This window comes from Acomys minous (genome assembly GCF_964271855.1).
Source record: "Acomys minous genome assembly, chromosome: 15".
Classification (NCBI taxonomy): domain Eukaryota; kingdom Metazoa; phylum Chordata; class Mammalia; order Rodentia; family Muridae; genus Acomys; species Acomys minous.
In genome coordinates this window covers 77,885,756-77,907,819 of record NC_140497.1, presented here as the reverse complement: position 1 = coordinate 77,907,819, position 22,064 = coordinate 77,885,756, and the positions used below count along the sequence as shown (strand labels likewise).

Sequence of the window (22,064 nt, the reverse complement as noted above, 5' to 3'; positions counted from 1 at the left end):
AAACAACCCTAGCTTGCTCTGCAGTGTGTCATATAAAGATGTCTACAGTTTGAAGCTGGTTGAGACCATGGACGTGTCTTCCCATGGTGGTTTCACAAAAGGCTTCTTTCTCATCAGCTTTAAAGTGAGTTGAACTGGATTAGTTTTCTTCTATAAACTGAAATCTGGGATGAAAAGCTGGTCCTTTTTCCTCTCTTCATCCAGATCAGCTCAGAGGGAGCCATGGCAGGAATGGCTCTCCAATCTCATTATTGATACAGAGAGAAACAAAGAGTTTGGATGAATCTAATTCTAAAGGGGAAGAAGGGTTTTTTGTTTTGTTTTGTTTTTTTCCGTTTAATGATTTTCATGATAGCCATTGCTGCGTCTTTAGTATATCTAACACACAAAACTTTAAATGTAGCTAGGCCATGTTTATTCTGTTGTGTACAGAAAGGAAAAAGAATACAGACCCAGTATTACAGAGAAAATTTATGTTGCTTTTCCCTTATGATACTGATTTTCTTGCATGTTTATAAACAAATATTTTGAGCCTATCTTGTATTAGTAAGAGTTGGGAAAATTGTAAAGCATTTGTAATAAACAAAACAACAAAAGATGATGAAGGGTTGATGGCTTGTTGAAACACATTATTTCTAATACTCTCTGATCTTATGTTATTTTACAATTTTTAAATTGTAGAAACCTGCTATTAATACAAAATATGTTCTTATCTACAGAAATGCAGATTTTTGAGCATTGGTGGGATACAATTAGTATTACGCAGAGGGAAAAATAACTGCATCTATTAAATCTCAATTTCCCTTATTTCCTGTATGCATATTTCTGCTCTTTGAAATTTCATATTGTGTCATTCTGGTCTCCTCTATAATCGACAGATGAAGTAAACTTTTGGAACATTTGCTTTGCATCTGTCTGCGAGTATTGGCCACACCCTTTCAAGAAAACCATCTTGTAACCATTGCAGACATCACTACAGCCCAGTGCATTCCTCCCACGGGTGGGTAGCCTGTGCCTCTGCAGAGTGCTGTATCCTAATTCTCCTTGGCTCCCAGAGGTCAATCTTCAGGAGCTTATTTATCTAATACCCCGTTTCTTTCTATACTGAGCTACTTTTTACAATTTTGTGGGTTTATTTTTGTCTTTGAAATTTTTATAACTGATAAAGTGGCTTCCACTGGTAGCAACCGTATATATTTTTTTAATGGTTTACCTTTGTGATCTCTGTAGAGAGTAACGGGTTAGTTCTCTTCTGTGCTAAATGAGGGACAATAGAGAATCCAGCTTTTAAAAATGTATTTTCATTGTTCATCTGTGTTCCTGTTTTAAGATTAAGAAGCCCGTCTTTCTCACAGGGAGGATGGTAACTCTACATATGGCCTGGTGACTTTGTGCATATTTGCTTTTGATCTGTGGCGTGCTGAGGTCTGGCTGTTAGCTACTTACGCTTCTCTCCATGCTGCTGGTTATGGCTTAGGGGGTCCTTTATCTCTTTGTGTGAACACAAAATATTTTCCTACTTCTGCAGTAGTTTTCCAATCTGGATTGCCTTTGTCCTGGCTGGCTCATTCTTCCCTCTGCCTGCTATACCAAAGAGATTTTAAGCCTGTGTAATTTGGCTAGATTAGTGTCTGGAAATATTTTGTTTTGTTTCACTTTTTGTGGAACTTGTTATGTCCTGGACCATTTATATAAGACAATGAAATAATTAAAATAAACTATATTCCTTACTTATAACTAGCTAAGGCTCTTTGCAACCATTTTATTTTCTGCTTTTACAAATAGCTTGTCATTTAAAAATGCTTGCTTAAATAGTTAACTCAGTATTTCTCTGGCACCTTGATCTTTGTCAAATTGCCAAATGCCTTTAGACAATACATTATTATTATTGTATTATTATTGTTGTTGTTGTTATTATTATTATTATTATTATTATTATTATTATTATTATTATTATTATTATTATTATGTCATTTCACAATGGATCTTAAGTAGAAAAAACTTCAGGGAATCTTTTATACTTGAAACTATGTTTGAAATTTCCCTGAAGGACCCTGGGAAAAACCCACCCAAAGATTTTGTTTATTTTGAAAAATTCTATTAAAAACAATTAGGTCTGTCTGTGGACTCCTACCAGAGGGGCTCGTCCAATCAGAGGAGGTGCTCAACTCAACCCCCTGCCCCCCACCTCTCCCCTTGTGTTGGCAATTTTATGCAGAGTGATATTACACGGAGTGAATCACAGCCTTCCCACCACTTTCCAGACTTTATCTGTTTCAAATCACTTGGAAAACACTGATTGCAACTCTAGCAATACCCCACCCCCACATCCTAGGCTTTCCTATATTTGACATATATGTGCTTTGACTGGTACTTGCCCAATAATATTAGGCAATAACAGTATCTTGTTATCACTTATAATTTGATCTGTTGTTTAAAACAGATGACTGTTGAGGCTTTGGTGTAGACTTATCAAATTTCTTTACTCAGTACTCTTGGTGTTAACAGTTATGTGTCAGGATATCAAATTATTTTGCTTAGTAAAATCATTCTCATTGGCTTTTGAGTCAGCTATACTATTCATCATTTTTTTTCCCTGAAATAAAGTGTATCACTCCAGGCTGCTCACCTTGAAACTCCGTTAGTCCTGTCTCAACCACAGTCATTTCCAGCCCTGTCATCTGCAGTGTTTTCTTTGGTGTGTTGCCGGAATCTCTTCAGCAGGGAATAGCAGTCCCCGACACTCAGGGACTGGAGCTGTACCTAGTGCCTTTGGCACGGGCCCTTCTGAGCTGAGCTGACATGGGCTAGACAGCGCAGCCAGCTCAACGACAGTCTAAGACAAGATTTCCAGGAGTGTTTGTGTCTAAAGCAAGGATGGCATGTGCAGTGCACACTAGTGCAGACCCGGTGCAGTGGGAATTCATTGCAGCGGGCCTGAATGATTGAAAGACAGAATTCTTGTGCAGTTCACCTGCAGTATTGTTGATGGTGATGCATAAGAACACAATTTTCCCTTCCTAAACCATCAGTGATCCCTACAAACCTAATGGATTTTAATCTCCCCCTTCTCTTCTTCCTTCCTTCCCTTTTCCCTATCTTTTTGAAGCCCTGTTGTTTTCTTAGGTCCTTGGAATTGAATCTTCAGCTCTAGTGTCCTCCCTGCAGCCCTCTAAAATCTCTGTCTCTATCTGTCCCCATATTTGAGACAGAGTCTACCTTAGTTCTCTAGGCTGTCCTTGACTGTGCTTGGCAGCCCAGGCAGGTCTTGAAATCCTTCTCCCTTGGCCTCCCAAGTAGATGGGGTTAAAGCTTTTGACACCAGGATTAAGTCTAGATTCTACTCTCATAAAGTGAAATGAACCATTTACAAATGGAATCCTCTCCTCCTCTCTCATTCCTTTGGGCTCAGAAGTTCTCGTTAAATTCCATTACACCCTCAATGGCCATTTAGTAATTTGTATAACATCAACAAAAACTGTCATTATTTTTACAAGAGAGTTTGTAATTGTGCAAATTACAAACCCAAGACCTTAGCTTGAAGGTCACATTTGAAAGCAATGCCTATTTTAAAACTACGTTTAGCATTCATTTATTTATTTATATATTTATTTATTTATTATTTGTGGAGGTCAAGCCTCAGATCTTTTTGGCAGTACCTCTAAGTAACCTAAAGATATTTGGGGACCTCAAGTGGAGGGAAAGAGATTTACTTAAATTTATAGTAATTGTAGGTATAATCTCATGGGAAGAGTTTTGGTCTTGGCTTCCTATTACCAAGACAACAAATCAAGGTTTTTAAAGCACATCTTGAGATTCCTTACGCAAATTTCCAGAAAATTTTAATATCTTTTTTTTTGTTATTGTTCAAAGTTACATGGTGTTGAAAACTGGGGTGTGGTGGTTCATGCAGTTAATTCAAACTATGGAAGCAGAGGCAGGCAGTTCTCTGGGAGTTTGAGGCCAGCCTGATCTACAAAGTGAGTTCCAGATCAGCCAGATCTACATGGTAAGGCCCTGTCTCAAATAACAATCAAAAGGAAAATGTTGTGTGACTTGCAGTTTATAAAGCAGCTGTGAGTGTTTGCATTGCTGACCAGTACTTTTCTGGCTGAGTAAGGAATGGTGGAGAAACAATGGAGCCAGCTTTATTTGATAATCAAATATTATTTTCATGAAATTATTATGATAACAGGAGAGAAATCTATTACAGAAAGCTGTGAAAAACTTTAAAATAGGCAAAAAATTATGAGTGTCTAGATTACTTGTATATTTGTCATTTCTAATCTATGATAATAATAGTTATGCCAATGTTATAAAGCTGATAAATACTTTATGAGGGGCAATGTTAAGTAATTGTGTTCACTTCAAAGGACCTGAGCTTTAGCACTGATTTTAATAGGCTCATTCCGCATTTATTCATACACATACATTAGAATTTCTTATCCCTATTGCAAAGTGTTTCCTTTCCCCTCTTTTATTGAAAATAAAAATTTCTTAATATATATTGGCTACAATTTCCCCTCCCTCGACTCCTCTCTCCTCCATCTACTTATCTCAGTTCCCCCTCATTGACTTTCATATCTGGATTCTCTCCTTTTCTGTCTCTCATTAAAAATTAACAGGCTTCTAAGGGATAATAATATAATATAATATAACATAACAAGATAAAACAAAAACAAACACATTGAGAGTCTATCTCAGTATAGTCAGAATGGAAATTATCAAGAAATCAAATGATTCATATGCTGGAGAGGATAAGGAGAAGTAAGAAATTCCTATTTTCTTTTGATGAGAAGGTAAACTGGTGCTGGACTATGGAACTCAGTATGAAGGTTCCTCAAAAAGCTGAGCACAGATCTGCCATATGACTACTGTACCACTTCTGGGCATATGCCCAAAGGAATGTGTATCCTATGTAGAAATACTTGGTAATCCATATTCATTGATTGCTCTCAGACTTGCTAATAAATGGAATCAGCCTAGATTTCCATCAACTACTGAATGTATAATAAGGAGTCTTACTTCAAATTACTATTTTGTAAGCTGAGGTGGGGGAAAGAAGACAGAAAAGAGGAGGAGAAGGAGGAGGAAGAAGAGGAAGAGGAGGAGAAAGAAGAAGAGATATCCTGCAAAGCTGGATAATGATGCTTGCAAAAGCCATGGGTTGGTCATTAAGCAAAAATATCAGTGAGAAGCTCCCCAAACAGTACAAGCTTTAGTCACTCTTCTTGGTTGTCCAGAACTGATAAGACTCTATTGCTGAAGACACCTTACATCTTGGGTGCAAGGGACAGAGAAATCAAACGTGAACTGACTGGAAGTTTCTCTCCTATTGGCCAACTATAATAGTGCCACTGATAATATAGACAACTTTGGAGGAAAGCCGTCAATAGCTTAAGCCCGCAGTGAATCTGATAATCCACAATGCCAACCTGCTAGGCAAAGTGTGTCTGCAGGTACGATCGCGCCATGATTGTTATGGGGCTGACCTGCTACTTTCTGGTTGGGTTTTGAGCCTCTCTACAATAGTGAATTCATAACACTGGAAATCCAGTCATGAACTTATGGCTGAGGAGGTCTTCGGTCTTAGGGGTGAACTTACTACTGCTGCTGAACTATACTGTCATGAATCCAAGGTGCCTTCTAAATATGTAGGGATATGCCCACAGCCTTAGTCAGAGGAGCAGTGAGCGGTGGTGAACGCAGAGAAGCATTTGTGCCGACAGTATGTAAACCCAGCATTCGTACCACTCTTAGGCTCAGGGGTCGTTGCAGAAAAGGGGGTAGAAAGAATTTCACATCAAGAAGATGACAGAAAAAAGGGATGAACTGTCTGGTTCCGAGCATGTCTGTTACTATTTCACAGCAGCTGTGGCTGCCTACAATGGGCCTGCATGACCCTGGGCTCATCAGCAGGTTCTCAGTATCAGGAAGGGGCTATGAGCTATAGTGCCCACCCCTCACCGCTGAGCTCTTGGCTACTGATGGATTCTGTGGTAGACTTGTTCATTCAGCGAGGAGCCCACAAGGCTCCAATGGATACTGCTAAATCCACAGTCACATAGATGGTCCAAGTCAGACTTAGTCTCAACAAAACCCAAACCAAACAAAACAGTTACAACAACAACAACAACAACAACAACAACAACAACAACAACAACAACACAACGTGTGTGAGGGAATTGAGCACTGCAGGGAGAAGGAGGATTAATAGGGGTGGGAGGGATGTTAGAGAGGGTTGGCTTCAGGAACCAGAATACATGTCCTTTATACATGAGTGAAGATGTCAAAGAAGAAACTCAATAAAAGTTATTTTTTTAAAAAGAAAAAAAGAAATCAGATTTTTTTTCAGTCATAGAAGAAATGTTTACTCTGTTCAGTCTCAGGTTTCTGCTTGGTAGCAAACTAACTCTTCACTCTTCCTCATGTTCTTAGCATTTGATGGTGTACTTTGTGAAAAGGTGAGTAAGAGTGGAACTGAATCTCTTGCCCCCAGATCGCTGCCTCCTAATTCCCCAGTTCCTCCTGGTTCTACCACCCACCGGCATCTTGTGTGACAGACCATGTTGGTAACAAGAAAGGAGACTGGAAAATTTTCTCGCTTCTTATTGGGACAGGCACATTGAATATCACTGATGATGTTCACCTTGGATTGCAGGAAGTTATTACTACTATCATCAAATTTTGAGAGCTATATAATAATTCAAATAATAGATTTGAAAATTTCTTTTCCCCAGTTTGCCTTGCTTTTGTTATACTTCATAAGTAAGTTCTTGCCTTGGACACTTAACAGCTTGTGCTTATCTCTAGGGCTTATTCCATAAATAGTGCATATAAAATTAAAATCAGTTTTCCAGGTCAAGAGGAGGACATGGCACTTAAGTTTTAGGAGTTTTAATTCATAAAAGCCAAGATCTATTATGCAATTTTTAATGGATTCCTTAAGGCCATTGATTTTAGTAGTAGTTAGTTGAGTAAATACTTAATTTATATGTGGTGGACTTTCAGTTCAGATATACCAGGTGATTGCCCAAGGGAGAAAATGTTTAAAAGCCACTTAGAATGTGAGTGTTTTAGGGCTACAATCAACCAAATATTCAGTAATTTAGGCAGCAAACCCAGAAAGTTGGCACCATCTCAGCTTTACTTAAGAACTGTGACTGTGCCATAGTTAAGCAATGCTCACAGGCAGCCTCGTGAGGAAAAGGCAAAGACCCAAAAATGGAGGGGCTGCCTGGGTGAGTGGCCCTTGGTCCACTGGCCCAGGGTGAGCCAGCTGTGTAGTGGAGTTTAAGGAGACATTCTTGAAGACTGAAGAAGCTGTTTAATCTCCCCCTGTTTAGCGTGTCGCTTTGGTTCTTGCTTTTAGTGATCAGAGGGAAATGCACCTGGCTCTTGTAAAAAGACAGATTGTCAAGCTAAGGGGTTTCCCCCAGGGCATCAAGCTGCAAGGTATTAAACTAGAACCATCTGCCTCAAGGGGGTAGGAATGCCATGGGCTTCCATCTCCAGAACAGCAGTTTCAAGCCTGTGAGGCTGGGATGTTAAGGTCTGGGTGCCAAGGGAAATTAGAGTCAATGAATGCTGAGACTGGAGGCAGAGTGAAGGAGGCAATTAACACCCTTCCTACCAATAGCTAAAAGCACTTGGGTGGGAGTTTCTGGAGCTGAGGAGGGAGGCATTAGCACTGCTGAAACTATCATCCAAATTAAATAAAAAAAAAAGCAAAACTGAGAACAGGTGGTTTTGACACATTTATTTAACTTAAAATCTTAGTCACCTAGCATTCTGTTGTTCACAGAAGAAGGAAGGAGAGCTTAACACGTTTTTAGAATATATGTAACAGGTACTAAAATATATAATAATTTATATATAATAACATCTAGGCAATTAGCTGAAAATAATACGATGGTTGCCTATCTCATTCACTGACACACCTGCCCACAGCCACTGCCCTGGTCAGTGGTCAGTATTTCATGACTCACATAAGATTGCTCAGGATTGATGCAGCTACCAATGAGAGAAAAGCAATCCATGCTTGGTAGTTTTCAGCTACAAATAGGTTTTGCTTTATATGTTTCTAATGCTTGAGATCCTAAGGAATTCTGAAGTCAACCTCAAAAGTGTCTGAGGTTATTTTTGGCACTATTCATTTCTTTAGCAAATATTTAGTATTCCGTGTATTTGTTCTACAGTTGTCACTGTGTGCACTCCACACACGGGCGTAATGACTAGCACTGGAAAAACAAAAGTCAAATAGCCTGGAAAGAGCCTTGCTTTGCATTTGACAGCTTTTGATTTCTAAGTTTTGTTTCACGTGATCATCTGGGCAGACGAACTTCATACAGGGGGATTTTTGAGACAGCAAAAGTAGCATGAATAGGCCCCACCCTGCAACACTTTCCACCTCTCCTGTAATGGCCCAAATAGATAGGGAAAATTCTGTAGTGATTTTTCAGTCAGAAGCACCATGAGAGGCATTCTTTTAAGGGTTTCCCAGGATTCTTGGAACATGGACAACACCTTTAGTCAATGTTTTGTGTGGCTTTAGGAATGAAACTGAATTAAAACACTTAAGATCAGGATTGCTGACTTGAAATCTGTTATAAGGGATGAATCTGGTTCCTTGAGCCATGTATAGGAAGTGAGACAACACTGATGAGACTTACTGTGGAGAGCTCAAGGGCCTTACAAAGATCCTTGAAAGGATGGCTGTGTCAAAGCCCTGCATCAGACAGACCCCACCTGCCTCTAAGTTCTTTCGATGTGATGTCTGCATTGCTTGCTTTACCATCAGTCACTTAGTGTACAGCCATGCTGACTTCTGCTCTAGAGCTCAATTCTTTTTAGAGAACTGGGTAAAGTCAGACCTACTGAAAAACCTTCCTAGGAAGCACATAGTCTCTAAGTTGTACCGCTGCATGGAATGTCAGGCTAGTTGGGAAACTGAAGGTGAAGGAGAAACCCATCTCAGATCCTCTGCTCTCCAGGTGTGTTCACGCTGTGCTGACCTGCTGGGTTTTCCTCCCAGCATGTTCGGTTCTATACCCTCCAGCCACTGGACTTACATCCTATTATTTCTTTGCACAAGCCTTGGCATATTTCTCTGTTCCCTATCAAGAGCAGTCCTCTCAGTCTTCTGTACTCAAGCCTTGTCATGACCTCTTAGGGCTGAGTTCCCACTGCACCTGCCCAGGTGAGGCCATAGCACAGTGAATTATTACATTTCCTTTGTCTGTCTTCTCTCACCTGCTCTGCAAGTTCAATTCTTAATCATCCTTGTCACAGGGATAAGATTTCCTCCCTCACTATACACTGATATTTCTTCACGGTCCCCTCACCAGTTCTTTCACCAGCTCCCAGCCCAAGGTCAAAGGTTCTTTCTTCCTTCTTTCTCTGAATTGTCAAGGTGCAAGCTCAGTCTTTGTGACTTAAATTTTTCTTCCTTTTAACTGAAGCTATGTCTTGACATGCCTGTTTTCCTCAAACAAAATATGAAACAAAACAAAACAAAACAAAAACTAAAAGCACCCACAAGCAGCAAAAAGGCTAAGGCTGAAGTCTTTCTCATCTTTGTCTCCCCCTTGGTGTCTCATAATTATTTAATTTTTACGTCTATTGCAAACCTCTACTCTTAATCATGTCATCTGAAGTATGCACTTACGCTATTTGAGTGTGTTCAGAAGTCAAAACTACATTTTAATTTAATGTTCTCACTGAGAACACCTTAAATTATGTATTTCTCTGACTTCAGAAAAAAAATCTGGAAGCATAGACAAAAATAAAGACTCCCCGAACCTTCTCTCTGACGAGAATTCTTGAAGTTATTTTTGTCTCACAGACTGTACTGGTTGGTGGCTGTGCTAGTTCACACTGCCATTGCTACATCCGGCACCAGTGGTACAAGTCACTGAATTCTTTATTGTCATGTCATCATTTTCTTTCAAAGAGAACCATTCCTTTATTCAGTGACTACTTTGTGTACGTGTGTTGTGTATGGGTGTAGATGTTCATGTATGTCTATATATGTGTGATGTTGGTACATGTATGTAGAGGCGAGAGGACAGTATCACACATCTTTCTCATTTGCTCTTTATCTTACCGTCTTGAGCCAGGGTCTTTTATTGAAGCTGTAGCTCAGTAACTGGCTAGAGTGGCCAGCCAGAGAGAGATCATCTCAAGCTCTAGAATATAGACTTGCACCCCTGCGTCTGGCTATTTCTGTAGGCACCCGGAATCCGGACATGGGTTTTCATGCTTCTATGCCAAGTGTTTTGCGGTCTGAGTTGCTTCCCCAGTCCCTTGAGCACCTAGTAATTAAATAATTTTTGCAGTGATGGGTTCTCATGAGCCACTTCCATTTTGGAGACAGGGAGGGGAAAGCCAGGGGAGCTAGTGCAACTAAGAAAGCTTTCCCTCTGTTGTAATGATTGAACCTCATCTCCCTAAGCTCCTTGATGGAGGAGCTTGTTTTTATGTGCACCCATGTTATGGTAAGGTTGCCTTCTGTGGTTATTTTTTTTTTAACTAAAAGGAAAAAAATGCTTCTCCCCCCCCCAGCCCCATTTGTTCAGATAATGCAGAGGAGTGAGTGCAAACTGCTTCCACTCACCCTCTAAGATAATATACTGGAAACATTTTGGTGGGTGTGAATCACTCAGACAAGCATTCTTCACTCAAAAATAGAAACTTGTCTTATTTGTTCCAGATGTTATACAGCTGCAGGGAGGTTAAAGCCAGTGGTCCTGTTTTCAATGCACCCAATCTCTTAGCTGCATTTGGAATTTCTTAACCCATGAACTCATATTACTGGTTCTAAGACCTGCACAATTTTCGTTTTCTGACTGCTTCCATTCACAAACAACTGTGTTTCGTGGGAACTACACTTTAGAATTAATGAGGCTACATCTGTTGTGCAAAGGAAACACATCCTGTTTACCGCTGTTTCCACCTTTTATTGATCGTGACCTCTCTAATTTGAGGCATCAAGCATTTTGGGCAAAGGAAAAGAATAGGAAAAGTGAGCTGTGTCCTCATGGTGTTTCACAGCACCGGACCTGCCTGAATCACAAAATGTTTGCTTTGGAAAAAATTGAAGTAAAATGATTATGAGAAATACTAAATATAAAACTGTGACTTTTATAATTTCTAGTTATAACATACACTTTATTGCATTTCTTAGTTCCTTGGTAAGTTTATAAGAAGTGTTATGTTGGACTTGTGAAATACAGAATATCAGGCCACTTTGAATGGAGGATACAATTTATATGGGGGCATACAGGCTAATTTAATGCCTACTATTTAAACATAAAGTCTGCATTATTTTACTTATATTTGGGAAGAGGGTGCCAGATCTCTTAGGTTACTTCCTCTCCAGGGAGAAGCTTCTTGAATTATAAGTCATGGGCAAGTGGCGGAATCACTAATGAAGATTTTCCTTCTTGGGCTCAGTTGAGAACATGTCAAGCCGGGGCATTCGAAAGAGTCTAAGGATGAATGAGATAAAACACACAAACACAAAGCCTCACCTCTGTCTGTGAGTACTCACAGACAGGAAGATGATGTGAGTCTCTCAAGGCAACGTGGTCCGTGCATAGTGGCCCACAAGTTTGTTTCTTGATAATGAAGCCAGTGTTTCTTTCTAGAATGTCTGACATTAATTTTATTTTTCCCAAGATCAAAAAGATAAAATTAATCTGAAAATCGAACTTTTAAGATGAGGAAATTATTCACTTATGGCCAGATGTTTTACTGACTCTGTCCTTGACTTGTTACTCACAAACTGGTTCTTTCTCCAAGATTTAAAAAACATTTCCTTCTAATTAAATCTTTCTTCTACAAAAAGGAAATTGAGTATTTCATGTATTGTTGACAAAGTTTCATTAAATCTCATGATGAATGATTTTGGAAGTTTTTGTTAAGTATGTTTGAGAAATTGTATGCATCAATTCCTTGTTACATCTATCCTTCATGTGCACTGCCGACTAAAACAGAGTCCCAATAGGCAGATTTGGGCCCAGGGGTCCCGCTCAAACTAAGGCACCAGCCAAGGACAATACAGGTCATAAACTTTAAACCCCTACCCAGATCTAGCCAATGGACAGAACATTCTCCACAGTTGAGTGGAGAGTGGGGTATGACTTTCACATGAACTCTGGTGCCTCATATATGACCATGTCCCCTGGAGGGCGAGACCTGGGGGCACTCAGAGGAAGGATAGCAGGTTACCAAGAAGAGACTTGATACCCTATGAGCATATACAGGGGGAGGAAGTCCCCCTCAGGAACAGTCATAGGGGAGGGGAATAAGGGAAAATGGGAGGGAGGGAAGAATGGGAGGATGCAAAGGATGGGATAACCATTGAGATGTAACAAGAATAAATTAATAAAAAATTAAAAAAAAATAAAACAGAGCCCCAGTGTCTGTCTGTCAAGGTGGTTAGTAATGTATTGTTCAAGCTTATTTAAGCACTGTTTCCACAAAATCATAGGGAAGCTGTTAATAATTTAAAAGTTTTTCCTTAAATATATGCCATAGCTTCTAAGGGAAAACCTCTATGGATGCTGTTAATTCAGCTTTCTGTCCTAACATCATCTAATCACATGTCAACATTTTACACAAGAGGCACCACTAGGCAGAAGCCTTTTACCAAATTTAAGAGTTCTCAGATACTCCTAATAAACATGGCCACAGAGTTCCCAGTTCCTCACTTCGTTAAGGAGAGATCTGTGGTAAAGAAAGGAGTAGTGTTTCCTCAAAGGAAACAGCATTGGACAGAGGTTCATTATCTATTCATCTAATATCTCCTTTCCTGGTCCCAGAACCCATGTTTATAGTTGGGTCCATGGGCACCTGAGAAAAAAAAATGACACTTCCCAGACATTAAAAGAGCTAGATAAAACACATCTAGCCACACCTGAGCCATGGAACATGAGCAAACTTATGTGCAGAAAGTATTGGGAAATATATCTTTGAAGGCAGAAAAAGCATAATTTCTGTATATTACACCAGGGAGGTTTGTTTTACCCATGCCTGAGGACCATTTGGGCTCCAGAACAGCTCACACTGGTCCTGGGTCAGGCACCTTGGACGCTATTGTCTAGACTGACATGCAGGAGGGAAGCAGTTTCTGTCCAGCTGAAATCTGCTCTTCCATCTGAATGTGATCACAGTCAACACTACTTCTTGAATAATTTCATTAATTCATTCTTTGGACCCCTAGTTACAGAGCATATTGCATTGACAAAATTAGAATCTGACTGTCTATACTTTGGCCTTTGGGTTCTCTTTGCCTCTATCCCTTGAATATTGCACAATTCTGAAAGCTTTATATTTGGAAAATTACTTTACTTGTCTTTGAATTTTAGACTGATATTGTCATGTGAATGAACATTACCAACAACAAACCCAAGTCAAAAAACAAAGGCAAAAAGAGAAAACCACAAAAGCTAATCAATACCCAAACAACTCTAGTGTGTAACAATGTTACTCAAGGTTTTAACTTTTATCCCTAGACATACAAATGATGATCAAAATTAAGGAGGTGTTCTTAGCTTTTGAAATTATATAATATCTAAATAGTTGTCCTTGATAAAATTCAAAGTATTACAGGACAAGTCTTTAAAATATTTTAATGAAATATTTTCTAAAGTAACACTGAGAAGTACATTAACAGGCATATTTATTTTTCGATCCTTGTTGGTCTTCTGACAGAGTCTCTCTTTGGCCAAGGCTGGTCTAGAGCTCACTGTGTATCTCCCGCTGGCCTTACTTCATGGCAACTTTCTGTTTCAGTTTCCCAGTTGCTGAGATTATAGGTAAAAATCACCTTTCCAGGATTTTTAGGCAGTTTTTCAATGTTAGTCATATATAGAGAGGGATAAGAATTCCGAGTATAAATAAAAGGTGAGGATCCCTTGCCACTAATGATAACCGAGAAGACTCGAACTCACCAGGATCAGAGCAGACAGACTGCCTGTCTGTTCTCTAATCTAAATCTGCTCTTCGAGGGATAAATCGTGCCACTTAGAAGGTTTAATTCAATCCTGCCTAAACTCTTCTCACAATCTACCAAACTTTGGAGAAATGCTTGCCTGTATGATTTCCTTCCTTCCTTCCTTCCTTCTTCTTACCTTCCCTCTCTTTTTCTTTCTCACTCCTTCCTTCTTCCTTAACTTTGTCTTAGAATGCTCATGTTTCAAAGCAAATTTTTCAACTCAAAGCTACAAAACAAACATACAACACTTCTAAGCTGTAAGGGTGTTAAACACTTAAGAAAATTTTGACTATAACACATTTTGAAGAAATATATAAGTATAAATCATAATTACCTTTGGGTCAACATTGAGAATTTTTTTGTCTCTTTTATATTCAAAAAGCAAGCCTTCAGGGTTGTCAGCAATCACTTGATAATTTGGGCTGGAATTGCACACAGCAATATGGCTATCCCAGTTGTAAAAGCTGTAAAGTAAACAGTTATAAATAATCAGGATGTATAACACATTAAAATGACATACCCTTTAGGAAATACTTGGGTTGGCTTGTTCTCAAGGATAACCATGGAGAACGCACCTGAGATGTGAATTCTAGCAGAAAGATTACACAGGGTTATTCTCCAATTATTTAGATATGCACTTAAAATGATTTTACATGATTTCCTGGATTGGACACTGTAAGACTTAAGACTTATTCCAATATTATATTCACAGGAAGTCAAGGAGAAAATTGATGCAATTTAAGATTATTTGTTCCACTGCAGACTCTTCAGGGTATAAAGAGACTGTTCAGTGGAAGGAAGGGCAGATGAAGTCACCTCTTTCCACTTAAACCAAGTTCACAATGATTTATTTCTTCCAGGATCTCTATTTCAATTCATTTCCCAGGGAGTGGAGGGACTTGTGTTTGAGTGGTTATCGTAGGACGGACATGTTTTGATGTATTCTAAGGGGATATCCGTAGGACGTTGCTCTTTTCAGAGAAAGCCAGGAGGCAAGGCACGGTGACTAGCAAGGCCAAGGGCTTACAATTCATGCATCATGGGGGCAATATCTCAGCTCAGAACTGGGCATCTCAAAGCCTCCACATGCTCCTACAACTATTCAACTATTCTAGCATTTTATCTTTAAAACATCCTATGGAAGATTTCTAGCTTTTCCCACATGTTGTTTTCACTTGCCAAAGCTGAATACAATACTGCCCTTCGAGCTGAACGAAGCCACAGTATGTTTTCTTTAATGTGTCTTACTCTCATCAAGACATTTCTAATGCTACACTTGCTTTTAAAATGACAAAGATCAAGGTATATATCTTATAGGTCTGTCTTTCAATTTCTGTAGTATATGTTTTTAAATTTTTAAAAATAGATTTATTTTTTGTGTGTGTGAGTCCAGGTGTAAGTGGTGGCCAGAGGTGTCAGGTCCCTTGGAGGTGTAGTTCCAGGTAGTTGTGACCTGTGTAAATGGATATTGGGAAGAGAAATAGGACCCGCCAGGAAAGCACCACATGTTCTGTACTGTGGAGTCATTTCTACAGGCATCGTTGTGTGCATTTTTACTTAGTTTCCCCCACTCTGCCTCTGAGTTGTTTGGCCCACTACTCTTTTTCCTTCTGAAAGAGATGACCCTAAATTCTCTCTGAATTGTTATAGTTTGTGGGATTTTGGTATTACCTATAACCTATGTGGTATTATCTGAAAATATAGTAACTCACTGTGGTGTTCTGGATGGAATTGGCCCCCATAAACTCACAGGGAGTGGCATTATTGGAAGTCTGGCCTTGTTGGAGTAGGTGTGGCCTTGCTGGAGTAGGCGTGGCCTTGCTGGAGTAGGTGTGGCCTTGTTGGAGGAAGTGTGTCCCTGGGGGTGGGCTTTGAGGTTTCAAATGCTCAAGCCAGGCCTACTGTCACTCTCTTGCTGCTGTCTGAAGATCCAGATGTAGAACTCTAAGGTGCTTCTCCAGCACCATGTCTGTCTGCATGCAACCATGCTTCCCACCATGATGACAATCAACTAAACCTCTGAACTGCAAGCCAGCCCAAGTCAAATGTTTTCCTTTATGGGAGTTGATCTCTTCTTCACAGAAGCGGAAACCCTAACTCAGAGCTGACAAATACCAATACTCAGAGCTGACTGCACAGACATTATGCCTTTGTCACTGGGAAGGCAGACCTTGCGAGTGGCTCCTCTTTCAGAGGCAGAGTGAGAAAAGGTGGCTTCTAAGCACCACTGTGCTTTAGTCAGTTTGTTCGAAAGTACCAGGAAGCATCTCTATATTGGAAACTAATATATGAATTTGGGCATTGCACCTTCCTGCCCACCCTTCAGCTAGTACTCAAGAGTGACACTAAGATGAGAGGCACCATGTCCAGTAGGACACGAGCATCAGGGGCAAAGCTGAGTTTGGGGGGATTTAGGGGCTAGAGTGTCACAAAGTCCTGGCAGCTAGTTTGATCTGCATCCTTCCAAACTAGGGTTTCTAGTTCAGTTTCACCTGAAGAAAGAAGATAATGTGACCTCACCTTCCAGTTACGACATCAATACATTAGAATGGGGGACATGATGTGCCTTTCAACTTGACATATGTGTCTAAATAATTATTTATGAGATGTAAAGATAGAGATAATCCCAGCATGGCTCCTGAGTCATAATTATGCCTACAGTGGCACGGTAAATCGCACATTCCTATCTTGTTGCTCAGACCTCAGGTTAAGTCTTATGGAAACCCAGTCAGGTTTTATTAATAAAATAACAACAACAACAAAAACCCACTCTTTGTATAAAAATTGAATTTGTATAGTGTGCGATGCTTTTGATGAAGTTATTGTTTGTCAATACTTTTTCTTTCTAAGTAGCTTCATTTTTCTGCCAGTTTTCATAGCTAGTGTTTAGTGTTTAGTAAAGAGAATTACTTAACAACAGCTGCAGGATCATCTTGTTGTAAGTCTAATTAATTCCCTCAACTTTTCACCGGCCCCAGGGGAAAGGTACAAAATCAGCCTCCTGTACATGTAGAACTGACAAAAAAAATGGCACCCATCAGGTTTTAAAAGTCCAGCCTATTGCTCCCAGACCCAATTTCTTCTTCCTGAACAGACTTCAGGCTTTGGGAAGTTCTTCCACAGGAGAGAGCCAGTTACTGACATACAAATGTTTACTTTCTTCATGAGTAACCCTGCAGACTATAATTCAACCCTTCCTTGCAGTGTACCACACAGTAGAGATTTAGCCAGTGGGGCATGAGGAGAAGTCATATTGGCCACTTTTCATCAGTACCAATACAAATGTCCATGGTCTTCTCTCCGTCCAACCAGCTGAAAAGGAGACGGCAGGAAGCCAGGTGCTGAAGATGTGCAGTTTTATGAAAGCCGAGGACTAAGGAACTGAGCTGGCTGGAAAGACTCTAGTGCAAATGGGTTAGCATGGCCTCTGTGTTTGAAAATGCAAAAAAGGAAACCATATATAGTCTGTGGCTCCAACATAAATGTGGGCATTTGTCTAGCATTATTTCTCAACTCTAATTTTACTCCATGCAATGATCTGTGATGCTTCTTTTATCATAAAAATTATAAACGATAATATGCATTTTCAACCTTTTCATGTTCTGTTCATACCAATATAAGACAGATGATTAGTTGAAATTTGTCAAATAGTTAATGTTTCATGAATCAAATTTGACACCATTGTGAATCTTACAAAAATAAAAATTCATTTAGTTTTCTTCCCTAATTTTATTTTGAGAATTTGAGATTAATTGTATAATCTGCTGCTTCGTGGTCTCCATCTCTGCTATCAGCACAGCTAGCCTCTTCTGCCTGCAGCAATGCCTGCTGGGAAGCCAGCAGGAACTAGTGGGGTGAGTGACTTATCTGGTTATTCTTTGCAATTTCACATATTGTCATTGTTCTATACATTCTATATGAACTGGGTATAGTACTTGCTATAACTTCAAGATGATATATATTACTTAAGGCTGTATATTCATATGTCAATATTTATTTTGCAAATAGCTATTTTGAAATAATATTCTTACTAGTTCTATTTTCTCTCACTTAATTCTCTGGGTTCCTGATGATGGTAGCACTAACAATGATATAAGACATCCTTATTTCAAAACCGAGGTTCCTGAAATTTTCAAATGTTCTTGAGTCAAGGATAATAAAGTATTAAATTTTATTGAATAATTTTCAAGTTTTGCTGACTTTTCTTTTTAATGAATCTTTGCAAAAATTATAAATTTTTAATTTGCAAATATCATGTATTATAAAAATTTGTTTTATTTTAAATTAGAATAAACTATATAATTTATTTTAAATTATAAATGGTATATTTCTTCCCTCTGTCTCCTCTCTCATATCCTTCCCAGGGCCACTCCATCTCTCTTCCTTTCAAATTCATGGCTTATTATTATTATTATTATTATTATTATTATTATTATTATTATATATGTTGCATATATATGAATGCATATATAAATACAACCTGCTGAGCTATTTAATGCTGCTATTATGTATATGTCTTCAGGACTGACAACTTGGTATTGTATAACCAATGAGATGTCTCATCCCTATGGAAGATAAATTTGACAATATTAATTTTGAAATAATATTGTTCTTATCCTTATATCTAAAACATTACTTTTTCTAGGTGAACAATTTAAGTTAATTTATCATCATAAAAATCTTGGATAAAAAATCACCAATAATTTTAGGCCTCTGATACACTTGTTGGAGAAAGACAGTATAGGATTAGATGCTGAAGGTAAAGGAGATAAAGAAATTTTTAAAACCTCAGATACTTTTAGATTCATTAAGGTTTTAAATTTCACACTATGTGGTTGCAGATGACCCAGGAGCTAAGAGTACTGGTTGCACTTTTAGAGCACCTGGGTTTGATTCCTAGCACCCGCATCATGGCTCGAAACTGTTTGTAGCTCTAGTTTCAGGGGATCCAGTGTCCTCTTCTGCTATCCATGGATCTCAGACATGCACACGGTGCACAGCCATACGTGCAAGCAGAACATCAATACACATAAGCAGATCTAAGTTAAACTCACTAAAATATTCTCTAACAACACTAATCAGTACACAGCACACCCCATCAGGTCCTATGGTTAATGTGTCTCTATGAAAGAAAATGGGTTTTCTGGATACAATGATTTTACACATAAGATCACAGGACTTTGTATTCTTTCTGCTCATTCTGATATATATTCTGAATTATTTGGTTAACGCTCTTATTAATGATGATATGATCACAAGCCCTCATTTCTCATCCATGTGCTCACTAGTCATCTGTCCTTGTCCCAGGGCCAAGTTAAAATGATTCAATTACATCTTCAGTTGGTTGAAACACAGGAGGAAGAAACTGAACGATCTCAATTCTTTAGTAGGTTAGATCCTCACCGGCTCTGTGATTAAATGCAATATTGAAATAGATTAAACATACAGTTAAATCTAGACTTCTAGGATTTTTCAGCTTATATGAAGAATAGGAAATAAGGGAGAAAGAGTCTTTTCCCAGAGTTAGGTAGCAGAGGATATGTGTGAACACTATGCAAGTTTTGTTCAAGAGCCAAGAGAGCAAGTGTTCTTGCTGTTCAAAGTCAGGGGCTAGGAGATTTTGCAGTGGAAAGTAAGGCTCATAGTAAGTATTTATACATCACATGCCAGGCTAAAAAGAAGGTGAAGAAGGGTAGGTAAGCAAAGAGAGCACATGAGAAGGCATGGGCACACGAAACATGACAACACTATAATGAAAACTGCGTTTTAGGTGTTTGGGCTACCTACAGCACACACAAAACCCGTTAGGGAAGACAACTCTGGGGAACAGGCAGACCACAGTGCTCCTTCCATGACGCAGTGAGGTGATGACCAAACTATTCCTAGAAGATGGCCACGGAGGAATGGTGGCAGTGAAGTAACTTGCTCACTGCGTAGGTTTGGAAAGAAGAACTTAGAAGCAGTGTAGGTCACTGCTTTGAGAAGAAGACAAACTGGTTCATGCAATCCTGAGTTATATAAAAAGGGAAAGACAAAGGCCTGGATTTAAGAAGATGCTCATTCTGTTGTGGATGGACACACTGCGTATGTAAGTGACAAGGACAAGTGTCTAGATTTATGCTGGTATTTCCGCTTGAGTCTCCGAGAGATGGAATAATTCACTTGGATATAAAACACAGAAGAATGAAAGCAGTGTCAGTTAACTTCTGAACAGATTGAACTTTGACATCCCTGGGAAACACCCAAGGAAATGAAAGCAGAGAGCTTGGCTTTTGTTGTTTACGCTTCTGTTTCTGACACCTCCTCTAAGCTAATGCCTGGCACACTATAGACTCCAAGTGCATATCAATTGCGTAAACCTAGCATATGGGTATTGGAAGCTTTAAGACATTTCTGTTGATGAAATAATACATGTGAAGAATCTGTGGTATCAATACAAGAATCTAAATTCAAAAGTGGAAAAGATATAACAAACGAGTGCAATAAAAGATGAAACTTGAGATGATAAACTTTATAAAGAAAAAAGAGGAAGTAGAAAAGAATAGTTAAACATTGGCACAGTCTCCTGTGCATAAGCAGATCTAAGTTAAACTCACTAAAATATTCTCTAACAACATGAATCAGTACATAGCACATCCCATTAGGTCCTATGATTAATGTGTCTCTATGAAAGAAAATGGGTTTTCTGGGTACAACTTCCTGAACAGAACACCAACAGCCCAGGCCTTAAGGTCAACAATTAATAAATGGAACCTCATGAGGCTGAGAAGCTTCTGTAAGGCAGGAGACACTGTCAACAGAACAAAGCAACAGCCTACAGACTGAGAAAAGATCTTCACCAACCCTACATCTGACAAAGGTCTAATATCCAAAATATATAAAGAACTCAAGAAATTAAACACCACCAAACCAAATAGCCCAATTGAGAAATGGGGCTTGGAACTAAACAGAGAATTCTCAACAGAGGAATATCAAATGGCTGAGAAACACTTAAAGAAATGCTCAACCTCCTTAGTCATCAGGGAAATGCAAATCAAAACAACTCTGAGATTCTATCTTACACCCATCAGAATGGCTAAGATCAAAAATTCAAGTGACACCACATGCTGGCGAGGATGTGGAGAGGGAGGAACACTCTTTCATTGCTGATGGGAATGCAAACTAGTACAGCCACTTTGGAAATCTATCTGGCGCTATCTCAGAAAACTGGGAATAAGGCTTCCTCAAGACCTAGCTATTCCACTCCTTGGAATATACCCATAAGATGCTCCAGCACACAACAAGAACATTTGCTCAACCATGTTCATAGCAGCTTTATTCATAATAGCCAGAACATGGAAACAGCCTAAGTGTCCCTCAGTAGAGGAATGGATAAAGAAACTGTGGTACATTTGCACTATGGAATACTACTCAGCTATTAAAAACAAACAAAGAATTCCCGAAATTTGTGGACAAATGGATTGAACTAGAAATGGTCATAATGAGTGAGTTAACCTAGAAGCAGAAAGAGTCAAATGGTATATACTCACTTATATCTAGACACTAGCCCAAGGGGCATGTCCCATGAAAGTCTTCACTTATCAGGAAAGTGGGACAGAGGGGAGGACATCCTATTGGGACTTTAGGTGACAGAAGCATGGGAGAATGGGTAAATAGAAGGATCAAGAGGGTCCTAGAAACCTTCAAAAAGAACATTATGACAGGAGGATCTGGGCCCAGGGGTCCTGCTCAAACTATGGCACCAACCAAGGACAATATGTGCAGTAAACATTGAACCCTGACACAGATCTAGCCAATGGACAGGACATTCTCCACAGTTGAGTAGACAGTGGGGACTGACTTTCACACTAACATCTGGTCCACTTAGTGGGGAGGCCTGGTGGCACTCAGAGAAAGGACAGCAGGTTACCAAGAAGAGACTTGATACTCTATGAACATATACAGGGGGAGGAGGTCCCTTTCAGTCACAGACAAAGGGGAGGGGAGTAAGGGGGAAAATGGGAGGGAGGGAGGAATGGGAGGATACAAGGGATGGGCTAACAATCGAGATGTAATATGGATAAAT

At 39.3% G+C, this 22,064-nt stretch overlaps 1 protein-coding gene across 2 annotated transcripts in view; it reads right to left on the bottom strand.

Annotated features, from left to right (window-relative positions):
• The window catches only part of CFAP299 (cilia and flagella associated protein 299), a 451,865-nt gene that overhangs the window by 568 nt on the left and 429,233 nt on the right, over nt 1–22,064 (bottom strand). For both annotated transcript variants that reach the window (XM_084759751.1, XM_084759752.1), the window contains one exon: nt 14,334–14,463. In XM_084759751.1, the coding sequence (XP_084615877.1) occupies nt 14,334–14,463 (130 nt within the window). The remainder of the gene's footprint in view (nt 1–14,333; nt 14,464–22,064) is intronic.